General features: G+C 42.5%; 1 protein-coding gene across 2 annotated transcripts; it reads left to right on the top strand.

Annotated features, from left to right (window-relative positions):
- The first annotated feature begins 545 nt into the window (after positions 1–545).
- On the top strand, positions 546–17,367 carry pdxkb (pyridoxal (pyridoxine, vitamin B6) kinase b). 2 transcript variants are annotated; one of them, XR_004213961.1, is made up of 12 exons: positions 546–1,324; positions 6,232–6,286; positions 9,544–9,648; positions 10,087–10,170; positions 11,817–11,851; positions 12,187–12,272; positions 12,982–13,027; positions 13,149–13,260; positions 13,383–13,519; positions 13,638–13,704; positions 14,434–15,142; positions 17,327–17,367. XR_004213961.1 is itself a non-coding variant. In XM_031879194.1 (11 exons), exons 1-11 carry the CDS (start codon positions 1,244–1,246, stop codon positions 14,547–14,549), a joined length of 924 nt encoding a protein of 307 aa, XP_031735054.1. In that variant the 5' UTR covers positions 546–1,243; the 3' UTR covers positions 14,550–17,009. The 2 variants fall into 2 exon arrangements, 1 of the variants encoding a protein (XP_031735054.1); XM_031879194.1 differs by lacking the exon at positions 17,327–17,367 and having other exon boundaries at positions 14,434–17,009.
- The last annotated feature ends 127 nt before the right edge of the window (positions 17,368–17,494 follow it).

Here is a 17,494-nt window from a genome sequence, read left to right as displayed (position 1 = left end):
CCCCCCCCCCCCCCCCCCCCCCCCCCCACTCGTCCTTTCCTCCTCCATCCCCTCCTCGTTTCACATTTTACTACATAGAGGACAGAAAGAGGGAGCGAGAAGCACATGAAGATTGCTCTGGTGATTTGACATTAAAAACAAATGAACATGTACTCCTGGCTGTTTTTTGTGTTGTGCAATATATTAATAATAATAGTTGTGTTCTCAGATGTTTAGGATGTGTGTGTTTGTGTCCCAGTGGGTGAACAGCAGGTGGAGCTGTCGGGTCACGATTTTCTATTTGGCTCCATTAATCTCAGTCTGTATGTCCTCACATTCTCCCTCTTTCTGGTATTTCTTGCTCTTTCTGTATATATTTGTCTGTAGATGCACTCGTGTCTCAGTGTGGTGACAGAGGCAGTCTTTGCCAAGTCGGATCCCCCTCAGTCACGACTCTGTGATAAGAGATGATGTGAGTCACAACCACAGTTACACACACACACACACACACACCAAAAAAATAAAAAGTGAGCTACATGAAACTACATCCTAAAAAGAAAAAGCGAAATATTTTTTTTAAATAATTGCTTTATTTTGGCAGGGAGCAGACACGTCAGAGTAATGCATTAATGTAAAATATGTTCTAAAATAATTCGGCTGTGATAGAATAGATTAAAATAGAACAAATGAGGAGAGAGCTGTCATTCACATTCATTCAATTCCAGCTGTGTTGATCAGGATGCGCTGTGAAGTGGTCCTGCGGTGACGTCACTGGATTTCAGGCGGTTACTCAGATCGCCTGCGCAGAATACCGGCGTTTGTACGTATGTGTGTGTTGCTATCTTGTCCTTCAGTGTTAGTGAAGCTGCACGTGACCCCCGGTCGTCTGGTCAGCTCTCGTGACACACTTATTTTAGTTCGCTACACGTTAACGGCAACATTTATAACGACGTAACGGTCGTTACTAAACGGTTGTTTTGCGTGTGTGTCCGCGCGAGTCACGCGCTCTCTATCTCTCTCCCCCTCCTCTCTCTCACTCTCACCATCATACACACTCACTCGCACATCACCCGCTACAAACCACCCCACGAGCTCACAGCTGGTTAGCTAACGCTAGCTAGCTAAGCTAACGTCGCTTCCTCCTAACTGGCAACCGCTGTGTTTTAAAATTAAAGGTTTTTTTCGGTTATGTGTTGACGTCATTAACGTTGAAGTAATAACGGATCTATCCTCGTACCCCCCCAACGGCTGACCGGGAGCCGCCATGGAATGCCGTGTTCTGTCCATACAGAGCCACGTAGTCCGGGGATACGTGGGCAACAAGAGCGCCTCTTTCCCATTACAGGTAAATACAACTGACATGCACCCATAATCGGACAACGGTACACCCGTTTTCGGACACGACCGCCGGCCGGTCTGATGACACGCCTGTCCACAAAAATCTGACTGCGACTTCCCAACAACAGTATAAACATACTCGTGCATATCCGGGTTATTTTGTTGAATAATTTTTTTTAGCGCAAAAGACCATAAAAGATGGTTTCGCCACACATGCTGTGAAAATCCCTCCAAAAAATCCCGGTTATTGTCATCTAGATGTCGTAACGACAGGTGTCGTGTGCACATTGTGTTTCCTGTTCCCCTATGGAGGATAACATGGCAGCTTTCTCGTCACTCTTTATCATTCTTTATTTTAACGGTGTGACGAGGAGGAACGTTTTTATTGTGGCACGACACCTGTCATTGTGTGTGGGGTGTCAGATAATGTATTGGTAGCAAGGTGAATTGTGGGTTGCCTCAGGCAGCCAACATTTGCTCACAGACAGACAGTCAGACAGACAGCTGTAATGGGAACATCTGGACACAAGTCCAGCCTCCTGCAGTGATAACCTGCAAGTCCCTCGCACAGGACGTACACATAATCAATACAGATATGTGCTGCTGCGCTAATAAAGTTGCACAGATTGTGGGGTTTATCATAGCTGTCAGTTGAACATGTTACCAGATTGCGACTGTAATTGCACACAGGCTTAAAGACCACATACACTTTGTTTATGAAGTTCAGTGGCACTGAAAGCATTGATTACTGCTTAAAAGTTGCTCCTTTTTAGGGATTGTCTTGCTCTTTGTTTGTACATTGTGGCCACTAGCTGTCCACAAAAACAGGACGAATGCTTACAAAACAAGCCATTTATTTCATATTATGAAAAAGCACACAAAGGCTATTATCTCCTCCTGGCCATGGATGTGAGAATCATCTCCCTTTATGATCCCTAATGTTGACAGCAGGATGATAACAGTGATTGCTTTGGGTCTGTAATTGCCGCCGTGATGCTGGTGATAGTTTCATATCGTCGGTAGTGATGGAAGAGGTCGGTGTCGGCCGACAGTATACACCCTGAAAGACGGTCACTTGTTGTGAGAAGAGTCTATTTTTATATAAGAGTCTATGTTTAAATAGTTTCTACCAGTGCAGCCTGCTGGAGCTTACACTAGACACTGGTATTAACCAGTACTTTGTACTCAGTGTACTGTAAGACCAGTTGGTGCTTGTGGCTGTTTAAAGACACAAGTATCTAATCTTTCCACCTCATTATGGGTTGATGTCAAGATGCAAGAGTGTTAGTATAGAAAAGATAACTCTTAATTGATTTTTTGGGGGGGAAATAAGATGTCATAAGACTATAACAACATTTATTATCACTGCACACGTATTACAATTATCAATTATTAATACTTAAACCAGTGTGTGCTGCTGCCAATATTTTCCCAGAGCATGTTTAAAACATTTCTACATAAAGTATAAGATTACATTCACGCTGTTTGATTATTCAGTGTCAGACAATCTTAAATCAAAGGAGACAAACCATGTTTTTAACTTGAATGAGATGTAAAGAGGAATAACAATCACCAGACACCGAGTTAAGTATACCTTTACACTGTTATACGTGTATTTGGATGGTGACTATTGCAGTCAGTGTATAAATCTACCACCACTGATGCTTGTCGACTATTTTATATTTAATACCAATAAACAGAGAGCCCACAGGCCGGTGACAGAGCTGCTCTTACTATTCAGAGTCACAACCATGATTCAGTTGGTGTTTAAGATAAGGGAGATGATGATGATGATGATGATGATGATGATGATGATGATGATGATGATGATGATGATGATGTCAGCAGGCGTGCAGGGCATCCCTTCTCTAATCGCAGGCCTGTCAGCAGGAAGCAGGGCTCTGATTGGCCGCCACAGGATTCCTCCTGGTGACGTCACTGGAGATGGAGACAGGCTGGATGGATTCAGTTTTCACATAGAGAGCACTCAAGAACAGAATAACTTAAGCAGATTGTTTGTGCAGAAGTCGTCCTGGGTGAGAGACCATAAAAGCTGAATAAGTGAATTATCAATGTGACGGGTTATTTATTCTCAAAGGGACGCTTTCTGTTTGCGTCTCACCCTCTGAAATGAAAGCAGCCTGAAATCAGAACCAGCAGCGGTGCAGTGTTTTTTGCTCAAGGACACTTCAGCCAGCTGGATATCTGGATATATAACAAGCCTTACTACATATGTATGTGGCAGTTCGTTCAGTTTCCGATGATATTGTCCAAAGCGTCCTTCAGAGGAAGCCCTGTGAGGACATTCTTCATCGTCTGGAGCCAGACAGACTTGTGTTCAATGCTTGAACTTGTTCCTTGATTAAGCAATCACTTGATTAATAGATAACTACCTTGATAATTGAAAATCATTCACAATGCTGCTTTTGTTGGTAACAGCTTGTGAAATGAAGAGTTCAGCTAGCTTTCTATGTCTTTGTCTATGTCTAATTGGAAATCTGTGTCTTTGGTCCAGGCGGAAACAGCTATTAAATGGGTTGACATAGTGCTACTTAGTATGCTAACAGGCTTAATGGTGAACATGGTTAACGTTATAGCTAAATGTATGTAAACATGTTAGCATGCTGACATTAGCATTTAGCTTGAAGCTCTGCTGTGCCGAAATACGGCCTCATAGAGCTGCTAGCATGGCCGTTGACACGTTTCTCCTAGTGCAATAAAATAAATAATTTTAACATAATTTTGGTCTTTGGTTTATAGACTAAGAGTAAGAAACATATTGTAGGTTGCAGTGCAAATACACCTTAAACTCATGAACATACTGTAGGTTAATATTGATCACATAATTTGTAGGCTGATGCAGGAACAAAAAGACGATAACATAGAAATATGTTTATCATGTTTGCAAACTATAAATGTAGAGGAGCTAACCCAAAGCTGAGGGACTCTCTGCTAAGTCACGATGCAGTAAACACAGTGTTTGTGTTGACTCAGACATGATCATTCTGTTCTGTGGCACTCCTTAATTAAAGAAACTCTTCATTCGTTGGTTGCGGGAGGCCTTCCTCATCTGGGAATTACCATAAGTCTTCATAAGTGCTTCCTCAAAAATAAGGCAAACTGTTTCTAATGTTGGTTGATCTCCTCCGTCTGTGACGAGGCTTTGTAAACAGTCTATCTGTGTCACTGACTTGAGGCTCGTGAATGGAGCGAGAAAGGATGTGACCTAAATTACACATTCTTAGCCCCGTCAACATCAGGAGATGAGTATGCCGTTTTACATCAACAGTCAATCAGCAGGGAAAGAGTCCCGTCTATAAGACAGTCAAACACAGTTTTACTCACGACTCTGGAGCAGCAAACAGATCTTTTAGAAGACGTTTAATAGGCCACGCGCAAGCAGAAAAACCTCCAAATCAATTCTAAATTCAACTTCAAGTCAATATCAAGCAGCTGAAAGAGTTGGTAGCACGTTTTGTTCTTGTGAATAACCAGAATCCGTCTTGAATGGGAACCCATGTTTATTTAAAGTTGTGGTGTCCCGTGCTGTAAGTTTCCTGTTTAGTTTCTAGATTTACTTTCATGGTAATTTTAGAGGCTGTAGTCTCTGCTGTTGACTTGTATTATACACCTATGTCACTCAAATCAATGTGTAATATAATGTAATAGAACTCAACAGCACCACAAAATACAACCGTTAAATTGACCTTAAAGGAGGCACAACTGAGGACACGAACTCCTCGATAAAATACAAAATAAAACGACATTATTACTTCCATGAAGGTTGGATTTACTGCATTAGTTTTAGTTAAGTGTAGCCAATCTTTACACTGAGAACTTGTTTTAAGTTAACATTTTCTCTGCTGGGCGTCTGACAGGTATGTCCGGCAGGACTGTATTCTTACTGTCTTTTATAATAAAGTCGTCTAACTTCAACAGAAACGGTGTCATGTTCTGCGTTCCTGACCCATGTTCTCATGAATGCCTCATGATGATGATACAAATTCACCTTTTCAGAGAACATGTGCCACACCAGAGGAAAGTTTCCATCAGTCAGACGGCGATACAGCCCAAACATTGACAAAGCTCAGGGTCGGGGGGGTGGGGGGGTGAGTCACTGAAGGCTGATTCTTGTATCTCAATTGAAAAGAACAAAGAAGTCATTCACTCTGCCGGCTTCCTGTTTCAACCTAATTAAAATAAAGTCATTCAGATAACAATTGACTGCGCACGTGGACGGGTCATGTGTATTTCTCTCGCTCTCTCTGGTAATTAAGATAATCTGTTGAACAAAGAAAAGACACGGAGAGTTTGGTTTGTGTAGCTGTTTCCAGATCTGTGCATGTTTCAGCTGAGAGGACGTTCTTTTTTTTATCTGAGCTCATCGATCACAGCCCAAAAAAACAAAAGACTTTTGTTTTTTTGTCTCTTTATTTACCAGTTTGAGTTCCAGATGCGTGTTTACATGCTGCAGTTATGAACCAATATGACACGGAGGGAATGTCACAATATGTAATATTAGAGAAAATGTATTTAATCCAACACATATTCATGTCATGTGATGCTGTTTTAAGGACGGCTAAACTCTTTCATAGTGTTTTTCAGCTCATTGTTTTGGCTTTCCCACCCTGCAGCTCCACTGCTTTGGTTCCCTCTCAAAGCGTTTTGTCGACAAAGAAAGACAAAGTTAGCGACTAGCTGGTGAACGTAGTGCAGCGCTGAATACCTAAAGAGACAAACAGAGCTACGAGGAGAGTGAACAGTAACTGTTGTTGCAGGTTTAATGGTTAAACAGGTGCTTTGGTAGCAGCATCACTTGTACATTGTGTGGTATATTTGTACTACTACATTGTGTGTGGCCATTACTCCTAAGTTCCCCTGACTCCTGATCTGTTTCCTCTCTCGGTCCTGCAGGTGTTAGGGTTTGAGGTGGACTCCATCAACTCTGTCCAGTTCTCCAACCACACAGGTAAGACAGTCACATAGCATATTTATTAATGTGTGTGGGTGTGGGTGTGCATGAGTCAGTCCGATCCCCTGGTGTCGTGATGGAAGGGTTAGCGAGTGTTAGAAGCCTTCGAGGCTGACGAGTCGACAGCTGGGTGAGTCACGTTTTTTTGGGGGAGGTCAGTGACTTCTCCGGCTGACACCCGAGCAGCTCTCCAACAACAGAGGGTGGCTGCAGGGGACGGACTCCGTCCATTCATATTTCACACTGGCTTCCTCTCTCTCTCCGTCTGGGGGCATCTCGGACACTGACGGTCTTGTTTTGATAAAGAAAAGATGCCAAAATCTGTTAACTCGTCCTGAGGAGTATTACTCCCAAAAAGAACACGAAGATGGAGGAAGTCTGGGGCCATATGAACCAGATCTTCCTCCCTTAAACTATCAGAAACATGTAGAAACTATACCATTTAGTAACTTTATAACATGTATCCAGAAACGAGAAGAACAAATGTTCTGTTTCCTAACACTGCTGACAACATATTCCTTTCACACCACCTTCTGTCAGTAAATATGTGTTTTACTCGCCTCCACTTCCACAGACGGATCTCCTGCTCACACCATTTCAATGTGTTAGCAATAATTTAGATTAACTTGGTCTGATGATGCATCTCGAGTGTCTGCGTCCTCCCCTCTCTAATATGTTGATCTAATCCCCAGCCCAATGAATGAGTGATGTGCACTGTGTCTTCCTCCTGTCTTACACTGACGGATGGTGTCAGCTCATGTAACTCATGCAAACTGAACGTGAAGAATGAATCAGCTGTGAAAACAAACACATATGCACAGCTGTTGCTTGTTGCTTCACAGTGGATTCAACAGCCAGACTCAGTGACAGAGTTTGACCGGATTTGCCCGTTCTGTACGTTGAAAATAAAAGGTAGAAAAAGTAACTTAACAGAAGAATGTCCTCTAAACATAGTATTTACTTAATAACACTACTGGCTGCTTTTGTATTTCTTACAGCGTTGATGGCCTTAACCCCCTCATGTCATGGTTATCTAGTTTGAGAATACAAGTAATCCCAAGTCTACAATTACTCAGCGTTCGGTCAGCGAGCAGTTTGACATCTTATTGATGATGGGTTTGGTTTCTCCGCTTATAACCAGACAGGTTAGCTGCTGGTTTTTCATTTCATCGTTATTGAGATGGATGATGTTGAGTTTAAAGTCATCTGTTGTGGTGAGCATAATTGTCGGTGTGCTGTAGGATCAGTGTTGTTGCGTAGGCGAGCGTCTGTAGATGTAGAGACGGATGAAATGCTGTAATTTACATTTGAGCGGTTTGGAAGCGGTGGAGCCGTCAGACAAACATCATTTACTAAATGAACATCATGCTGTATTGAGGAAGACTTGAAACTAGAGATTGAGTCATTTTCTCGTAGACTTCTATACAACCAGAGGAGTCGCCCCCTGGTGGTCAGTAGAGAGAATGCAGCTTTAAGACACTTCTGCATCGGCTTCACTCAGTAGAACCAGAGGTTGCCGCCTGCTTGCATGGTTTTGATTGTGTTGCAGCTAAAGTTGATGATTGAAATGAATTAGAGGGCTGTGGATCTTCTTGCAGCGCTCTTATCCGCCTGAACACGGTCTAGACTGGATTCCTGTGAGCTCCGAGCTAAATCACGTTCAATTTAAATCTTTAGGAACCAATTAGACAAGGATAGGAATGACTGTTGTAGTCATAGGTCTCATGGTCACTGGTAGTGTGGTACAGAGTAGACAATGACACTGAGGACGATGCAAAGATTCCTCAACAGAAATAAATCCTCACATCTGTGGTGTAAATTGTGTTTGTTTCACCTTATTACAAAACAGCCTGAGACTCTGGAGCCTGTTTAATCAGATCTCGGTTATTGTGGAGGCCAAACATTTGCAATTTTCTTCAAAGAGTGTTTGTAATTTGGTTTGACACATTAAAGACGACGTCTGCATCTGAGGAGGGAGAGAGGGGCAGAGAAGGTGAATAGAGAGACAGAGAAAGAGACACAGACAGACACAGAGAGAGAGAGAGAGAGAGACAGACAGGGTGGGAGTGAGGAAAAAGACGGAGGGAGTCGGAGAGAGGGCGACAGGACGCAGCGGTAAACAGCAGCAGGTTGCAAATTGCGACACCAGCGAATGATGACGACAGAAGCAGCTCTTATCTGTAGGCCTGCCTTCATTCACACACGCACCATACACCACACACACACCACACACACACGTACTATACACCACACATGCACACAGCGCTATGACTGCTCATCTCTTTCTGCCTTTGGCTTTCTCCCGGCTTGTTGCTTAGCAACCAGAACCCCCCACCCCCACCACCACCACCACGTGACCCGGCTGTGACTCACCTGAAGCTGCGACATCATCGGCCTGCAGCAAACATGTCATACGCAGACTGACGCGCACCAACGCACGCTCGCATTAGCATTCCTGTCGCATTCATGTACATCCAGATCTGTCTGTCTGTGTGTGTATGTTCACACTACTCGGTTACAAGCAAAAGTCACGTGGACTAAGAAGAAGAAGAAGAGACTTTTGAGTCATGCTGGCAGAGAGCAGTTAAAACAAAAATCTTTATTTAAGAACGATTTTTGGAGTTTGGATTGTCATTTTTTCTTTTGGGAGAAGTAACCTTTGTATCAGTGAAAAACATCTGTAGAACAGCTGGATATGAGCATGAATTCAGACTAGAGGTGGAAAGAAGCACTCAGATCCTTTCCTGAAGTAAAATGGCAAAAAAAAAACAGTAAAAATACTTAATTGCTGATAAAAAGTCCTGCATTCAAAAGCTTGTTTAATTTTAAAGCTCTACCATAACAGTAACTACCATATGGGAGAGTCCACACTGTCGTGAAAGATGTGGCGCAAAATCCTAAAGTCGTGAAAGTTGCGGGACACCACAACTCTAGTATAAATACAGGCTTAATCAGCATTGTGTGAACTCGCTAGGACGAAACAGTCGTGTTCTAACCCGCCCAGACAAACCACATTTTAATGTAAAGTTTAAAAGTTTCATCAGGTTAGTGGAATACAGGGGTTTTAATGTGTGTGTCAGCTATAGGGGGTGTTAATGTAAGCATATACTGTGTGTGTGTGTGTGTGTGTGTGTGTGTGTGTATGATTGTATGAGTGTCTCTCTTGATGTGTCAATAGAATTGGGGGGGGGGGGATGTGCAAAATGTTAGAGTCAGCAACTGAGCGAGCACAATAACTGGTCTCCCCTCTGCAGGTTATTCTCATTGGAGAGGTCAAGTCCTGACAGCCGATGAGCTCCATGTCCTTTATGAAGGCATCAAACTGAACAACGTCCACCACTACGACTATGTTTTAACAGGTGAATACTTTACTCTCGTACTTCACTACACTACCGCTGTGTTTGGAGTACTCCACCACAGGCTTCAGCTTCATGTTAAGGTGATGTTATGTTTGTGTTCAGGTAATCCTGCAGCAATGTTCCCTCCCGTCTCCTTCTACTTCGTCAGTACTTGTGTGTAAATTGTTCCTACAAAACTTGAGATCACAGTGAAAACCTTGAGGATCTAATAGCAGAGCATTCTTTTGTGTAACTAAATTTGTGATTTAATAAAAATAACTCGATGAGCATTGAGTTACACAGCATTGAAATGTAACCGCTGCAAGTTTCGGTTTTCTTTTTAATCCAAGAATGCCCGAGTGGCTGCTATTTTCTGCTTAGCTTAACAAATAATGTGCATTTACACAGAGTACAATAGCTGATAAGTGTTAATAATAATAATGGTTATGTTGTGTTCAGGGTACACCAGAGACACGTCCTTCTTGGAGATGGTAGTGGACATCGTTCAGGAGCTAAAGAGAGCCAACCCCAACCTGGTGTATGGTAAGTAACCACAGGGTTCCTACTTATACGACATAAAGTACTGCACTATAATCTAATCCACGTAATCAAGCTCCTTTCATTTATCCGGCTGTTTAGCTGCTAGATGCTCCGTTATGCTCACCTATCACAGGGGAACAGGTAGCTTGGAGACGGCAGGTTTATCAAACCTTTTTTGGATGAAAATAGCTGCTGCTGCTGCTGGAAACAAGGGTTGAGGGGAGCCAAGTTTGCTCCGAGCTAAAAGAGGCTAAAAACAACTCCAGCGGTGCAGTCAGGTGATGATTCTCTGTGGCTTTGTCACCTTGAGTGACCGCTTCAGCATCACACACAGTCACTCGCTCCATTGTTGTCAGAAACATGTGATTTAGTGCAGCTTTAATATGAGTTACACCGCACTCACTACGCACATTCGGCCTCTGATGATGAACCATTAAATGATGTGTGACAGTGAAACAAAATCCACCAACAGATACAGAAACATTTAAAGTGATAACCCAAAATGAATCGCATTAAATATTCAAATGTGGCTCGACGTTAATCCCGTTCTCGCTGTGGACAGCTCTCTCTAGCCCGGAGGATTTTCATCTCATGTTGCACAAATCAGTTTCACTCAAATCAAGACGATGTGTTAGTGGATATAAGACCTACTGCCACTGTTCAAATAACAACAATACTACTTACGGCTGCAGGTCAGACCTTAAAACTATGCCGAACTGTGTCCAAATCAACTATCGTACTGCACCCGTCAAGTATTATAAGATGGCACCAGATGCTGCATTAGATTTACTGATTCAAACCTTCATTTTGTTCATTTTTATTCTGCGTTTAGAAAAGATCTTTTCCTTGTAGGTTGTTGTAAAACAATAAACTATTATTCTGGTATTAATACTGAATCTCAGGTTTCATGTTAGAACTGATATTTAAATATTCTTAAATATATAAAGACCGCTTAAAGTGGAGAAATGAGTGTTTATTTCATCGCTAACATTGTATTTCTTTCTTTAAAATGCTGGAGTTTGTGTCAAGATTGAGGGATTTTTCTAACTGCATGTTTTAAGAGGTGGCACTCGTAGTGACGCACCAACAGAGAATTATCACCTGACTCCACATCTCCTCTCATCTCTGCAGAGCGTTTTAGCGTCTTTCAGATCCTTGTTTTGGTTGAACAGCCCTCAGCTTTACTGTTTTGGTTCGCTCTCATCGCTCTCTTGTTACAGCAAAACATCTCAGGTAAACCCGCTAACAACCGACCTGCCCAGACAACTAAACTACCAGCAATGTTAACGACTAGCTGGTGAGCATAATGTAGCATTTTGAAGCTACAGAGACAGATATTTCCCTTTAGGAGTTAGAGGAGATCAAAACTAAACAATCAGAAGAGTGAATTTTTAAGACGTTTGCCTGATGGACGGAGACACGACTTTAAATAAATGCTAACGTTGTGGCGTACCTGCTGGATTTTAAATCAGCAGCTGTCTGCCACCAGATGTGTAATGTAGAGTTACTAGCCGGACCTTTCAGTCGTCTTTGTGCCTCTACATGCTGTGTTGGATGTGTTTACATCTCCAAATCCAGCGTCACGCCTCCCTATCGCTGCAGTATTTCTGTCTCGCTCTGACTGACTGAGTGTGTTTGTGTCGTTTCAGTGTGTGACCCCGTCCTCGGTGATCATGGATCTATGGTGAGATCACTGGCAGTTCTATGCTCCATGTCCTGCAGCTGCAGTTGTGTGTGTGTGTGTCTGTTGTTATTAGATTATTGTGCCTTTAATGTGTGTGGGAGGGTTTTAGTGCTCATCCTTGTGTGTGTTTTTATCTGGATGTATTTCAGTGTGTTAGTGCTGTGGTGGGGTGGTGTGTCACACACACAGTGACTCACTCTGTGTGTTTTCAGGGATTTAAGATCATATTCTGATGTTAGAGCTCATCATTTAAAACAAAGACCAGAGGAATGATTGGGCCCCCTCATTCATGTGTGTGTAGTCCTTCATTTAGAGCTTTGTGTCTCCTTCCTCAGTACGTTCCTCAGAACCTGTATCCGGTCTATAAGAACAAGGTGGTTCCTGTCGCTGACATTATTACTCCCAACCAGTTTGAGGCCGAGTGAGTACAAGATTTATTTTCACATATGCAGATTTGTATAGATATAAATCTAGCGTGACACATCTGTAATTACTTGCTTAGTTTAGATTACCGTCACCTCAGTGAGTAACAGTGTGAGTAGCAGAGCATTAGTGAGCAACATCTTTATGTAAGGCCACTCATGCATGTTATCTAACACCTTCATTTTGTGGTTTGACACATTTGGGAAAGAATCAGCTGATGCTTCTTGTTTTACCCTTTTAAACCACGTAGCTTTAAAAGTAGATTTATTTTAATTTATCCTACATTGTCACTGTTTGTTCAAAGTTAAAATACTATGTTGTTTATGGCTCCTCAGTAAAATCAAATTGAAATATACATTATTTCATTTATTTCAAAGATCTCCATTGAGAAACAGGACGAAGTTTCTGTCGGCTTCCTTTTTGCTTGCGTTGACTGAATGGCTGCATTTATGAAAAGCAATAACTTTACGCCACAGTTAAAGAGATAACTGTGTCTCAACTCGGTTATGTTCACTGTGAAGTTACTCCACCTAGTGGTGTCTCCGTACGTCTGCAGATCATATTAAAGGTTTTCCTAAATATTAAAGGCTCACTTGTGTGTTCCCATAACTGGCACGAGTACAAGACGTTATTTCAAAGTCTTTTCTTTTAAAGGGGAACGTCTGTGTTTTCAGTGGATGTTACATCGCTGTTTGCTTGTGTTGTAGATTATTGACGGGGAAAAACATCACCACAGAGAAAGACGCTGTAGAGGTAAGAGATCGCTCACGATACAATCCTCCCTTTCCTTTCTTCTTGCATAAGTACTTTACAGAATAAGCTGTTTTCTTGCTTGATTGGTCTTGCTGCTGACTAAATACATGAGTGTCTGTAGGTTATGGACCTCCTCCATGCTATGGGCCCAGACACAGTGGTCATCACCTCCTCCGATCTGCCCTCCAGACTGGGAGACCGCTTCCTGGTGTCGCTGGGCAGCCAGCGCCAAGGTAGGTTGACGTTATGTGTGAGTCGTCTGTGCGTGCGAGTCGTCTGTGCGCGCGTGAGTCGTATTTGTTTTTGTCGACAGAAAACGAGCCTTTTTCCAACGTGTCGTGTCTTTGCCGCTCAGTTCGTCCCGACGGCAGCAGGACGACGCAGAGAGTTCGAATGGAAGTTCACAAAGTCGACGCCGTCTTCGTGGGAACTGGAGATTTGTTTGCTGCTATGCTGCTAGCGTGGACGCACCACTACCCCAATGACCTAAAGGTGCAGTAACACGACTGAAGATGAAGTCGGCCACGCTGAGCGGAACACAGGGAATTTAGGTTTTGATTTTTATCAGAAATGCTAATAACAATAACTACTTCATTCCCACTCTTCTCAGATGGCCTGTGAGAAGACTTTTTCAGTGATGCATCATGTTATCCAGAGGACTATTTCATATGCTCACGGTAAGAAAAGTAGAGCTTGTAATCAACGCCTAAACCTTTACCCTAATCTAATCATCTATTTAATGCTGAGATACATGGAGACGTGGGGTTTTGCGATGGCTTTGTTGATAGCAATATTTGTTAAATATTATAAGAATAGATCTGCTTCTTTTATCGAACGCAACACTCCACAAAGACTTTGTGACACGCATGTAATGTGTGTTTTTAAAGCTCTGATTATATATATTTTTCCCTCTGGTGAGTTTAGTGAAGTTCAGTTTCACTCTCACACTTTCTATTTCCAGCCAGGGAATCAAAATAAAGGAATCAGTGAATAAACACACAGCTTTCACGTCCTTGAAATCTATTTGTGTCCAGTACATCTCTGATGTCATTCAGCCCGATTGCAATCACAGCTGCGTAACACTATGAGGGTTGTATTTTTAGATGCAAAGTCACTGTAACTCACTCAAAAGCACCACTTACTGTACTTTTATCACGCTCCAGATTATCCATAAAAAGGGAGAGTGGTTTATTGGACCGGGAAAGGAAAAGCACCAAAAGATACAGATGTAGATATGGTTTCAGATTGTAAACTACAATCATCACAGGTGGCAGAAACATCCCAATGCAGAAGAATGTATTTCAGCTGCTGCTCTGCTGTCACGTGTATTCACTTTAGTTTGCGTAGCTTTAAAATAAATGCTAATCTTATTCGTCTGTGCACCCCCCCCCCCCTCTGTCTCTCAGAGTTAGCAGGTCCTGGTCGGAGGCCCAGTCCGCCCCAGCTGGAGCTGAGGATGGTTCAAAGTAAAGCTGACATAGAAGACCCTGCTATAGTTTTGAAGGCCACAGTCATATCCTAACATTACCGACCCATAAGACTCATGCTAACCTTGTCCTCTTCACCCGTGAATCTCTCAAATCCAGTATCTCGGTGAATCTCTCATCGCTGTAAACCTTGACTGTCGTTTTCCAAACTTCAACACCTCATCATCCAGACTCCTTTAAAAAGAACTCTTAGTATTGTAACCCCTGTAGTCCTTTCAGCCTAAACCCTTTACCCCCTTAAGTCCTCAGTGTCCCGAACCCCTTAACCTGTGACCCTTCTACCCAAAACCCTGTTTTGGAACTAGAGCCATGGATAGACAGAGAGTTAGGTCAGGTTGGACTGCGTCTCTCTAACGCGGTATGTGACACTGTTGTTTTTATAGAAAGCTGTTTAACAAGCGTGCCGTATATTTAAAAAAAACACATACTGATGATACAAAACCCTGAAAATCCATCCACGGTCATATTTTACAGTATTTATCCAAGAAGTGATCTGAATTGATTCCAGCTGCTGAATGCTCCAAATCTCTACCTCTAAATTACTAAATAACAACTTGCCTTTGCTTTATTACTGCCACTCCACTCAACTTACGTACATTTGTTTGACAGACTTGCACTCTAGCTGTGTGTCTCCACACACACACACACACACACACCAGTACCAGGATTGCAGCACTAACGGTGTCTAAGATGATGAAACGCTGTTTATCCGTGGCTCTGCACACCACTATTTCAACCCCCCCTCCCCCGTCTTAAAGCAGTGATGTAATGGTGACCAAGTCTAACCCCATGAGACCCCTGTCAAAATATAACAAAGGACAAAAAAAAAAAAAAAGGACGCACAATGTATAGTTGATGTATAGATGTTGTACTATAACTGTATTGGACCATCTGTATGATATCTTCTATCTGATCTGTCTATTGGACCATTGTGTTGATGCTACTGTACTATAGACCACACGCACTACGATATCACCCAAACCAGAGACGTCTGGGTTGGTTCTGGCACTCCTGGAGGCTCCAGCGGCTCCGGTCGTTGTCACTTAGTAGTAATACGTAACTGTCTTAATAGTCCTAGCGAGTAGTTGAACCTCTTGAATCGCAGCACAACGTAAAGAAAAAAAGGGCAACCTGAGCTGTCTGACCTCGGTGCCGGAACCAACACACATCACATCCTCTGGCCCAGAACCCTATATCTGAGAGTTGTGCCACTGAATTTACTGGAGGCCTCGAGAAGTCGTAAACGGAGCAGGAGATCACCCCCCAACCTCCCAACCCCCCCCCCCCCCCCCCCCCCATGTCCAGTAGCAGCTCACCCAGTGTCTTGTTTAGGCCGCTTCACGCTCCACTGTGGTCACAACAGAAAGGATGCACTTTTTATGGGATGCCTCGAGTTTCATTTTTATTATATTAATAACTTTATATTGTAATGATTTGAGATATTTGATATCTGTGCTCTAACCTTCTTTTTTCTATTATTGATTTATATAATGAAATAATTTGTCACTATTTCCCAGAGCCCAAAGTGAAAAGAAAACCAAAAGATATTCAATTAATAGTTAGTTAATAGAAAATCCAGAGTATCTGGAGCCAACAAGTGTTTGCAGGACAATCATTTAAACTATGTCAAAAACACAAGATATTTATTATCTAAATCACCAAGAAGACCTTTTTTATTACCACAGTTTTGTGTTTGCTCACTCAGCTACTAAACTAGTTAACATAACTTGCTACCTTGATTACAGTCAAGGTAGCAAGTTAAGACTGAAGTCTTCAGTTGTGTTCATAAGTAATCATGAGTGTCTCTGTCAGGCATCACAGTATTCTGTCGTCCACAGTGGAGCGTGGTTGGGAAGACGTGAGGAGAAGATGACGTTATGAGCCGGTTTCAAACCAGTGATGTCGCAAGAACTCGGCATGTGCCTTAGCCCGCTGAGCTACCGGGGTGCCACAGGAAAAGTTTAATGAGACTTTAACACTTTTAATTTACCTCAGAATCTTCTGTTTTCCCCTCGTTGCTTCCCGGTTTGAATGTTCAGCAAACTGCTAAAATTTCAACCAACATTGCTCGGAAACAACGTACCCTTTTTTTCTTTTTGGGGAAAGTGTAAACCAAATAACCGGAGGCTTTAAAACAAAACAAAAAGAAAATCCAGATGCCGTCAGTGTCCCACCTGAGCTGGATGTAAGGTTCTGGGCAGGCCAGTGTAATTCTGTACTGCTGTTGTTTCTCTATGGACTGTACTGTGATACTGCCTTAGGAACCTAACACCATAAACCACCATACTGCTCCCTGGGGGGGGAGGAGGGGGGAGGAAGGAAACAGGACATGTCCTAAATGTAGGTGCGTGCACCTGAAACGAGGAGGACTTGAGATCTGCTAAGAGCTTCTATTTCAATCTTTATTGGTTGTTGTTATAAGCAATTATGTTTTTCTTTATTTTTCAATTAACCAATTAATCGTTTGGTTTATAAAATGATAGAAAATTGTGATCACACTTTCCTTCAAATTGCTTGTTTTTTTCAACTAACAACAAAAAGCAGCAGAGCAAGTTCGCTCAGAAAATGATTTAAATATATCAAGACCTAATCTGAAAACACCTCTTGGACTAAGGGGGGGGGGGGGGGGGCTCATTTCTAGAATTTGCAGTAGTTGATATTGACTTCTGTACTAGTGCGGTTATCTTGTGCCACTGTAGCGCTGATTGTCATATCAATAACAGACTGCACTTTAAGCTCTGCTAGAATCAAACATGTGCACTATCCAGCCCTCTGCTTCCTGCTAACAGACCAGTCAGCCGTAAAAACAAAGGTGTGTGTGTGTGTGTGTGTGTGTGTGTGTGTGTGTGTGTGTGTGTGTGTGTATAAATGTCTTTTATGGTCACAGGGTTTTGTGTGTATGTGTGTGTAATGAAAGAGGAAATCCTTGAGAAGTAAAACTAAAAAAGATGGAGAACCACAAAGGTTAAAAAAAAAAAAA

Source organism: Anarrhichthys ocellatus, unplaced genomic scaffold, assembly GCF_004355925.1.
Source record: "Anarrhichthys ocellatus isolate YVR2014 unplaced genomic scaffold, GSC_Weel_1.0 scaffold3, whole genome shotgun sequence".
NCBI lineage: Eukaryota > Metazoa > Chordata > Actinopteri > Perciformes > Anarhichadidae > Anarrhichthys > Anarrhichthys ocellatus.
Note: the sequence above shows the minus strand (reverse complement) of the source record. Positions and strands in the feature narration are given on the sequence as shown.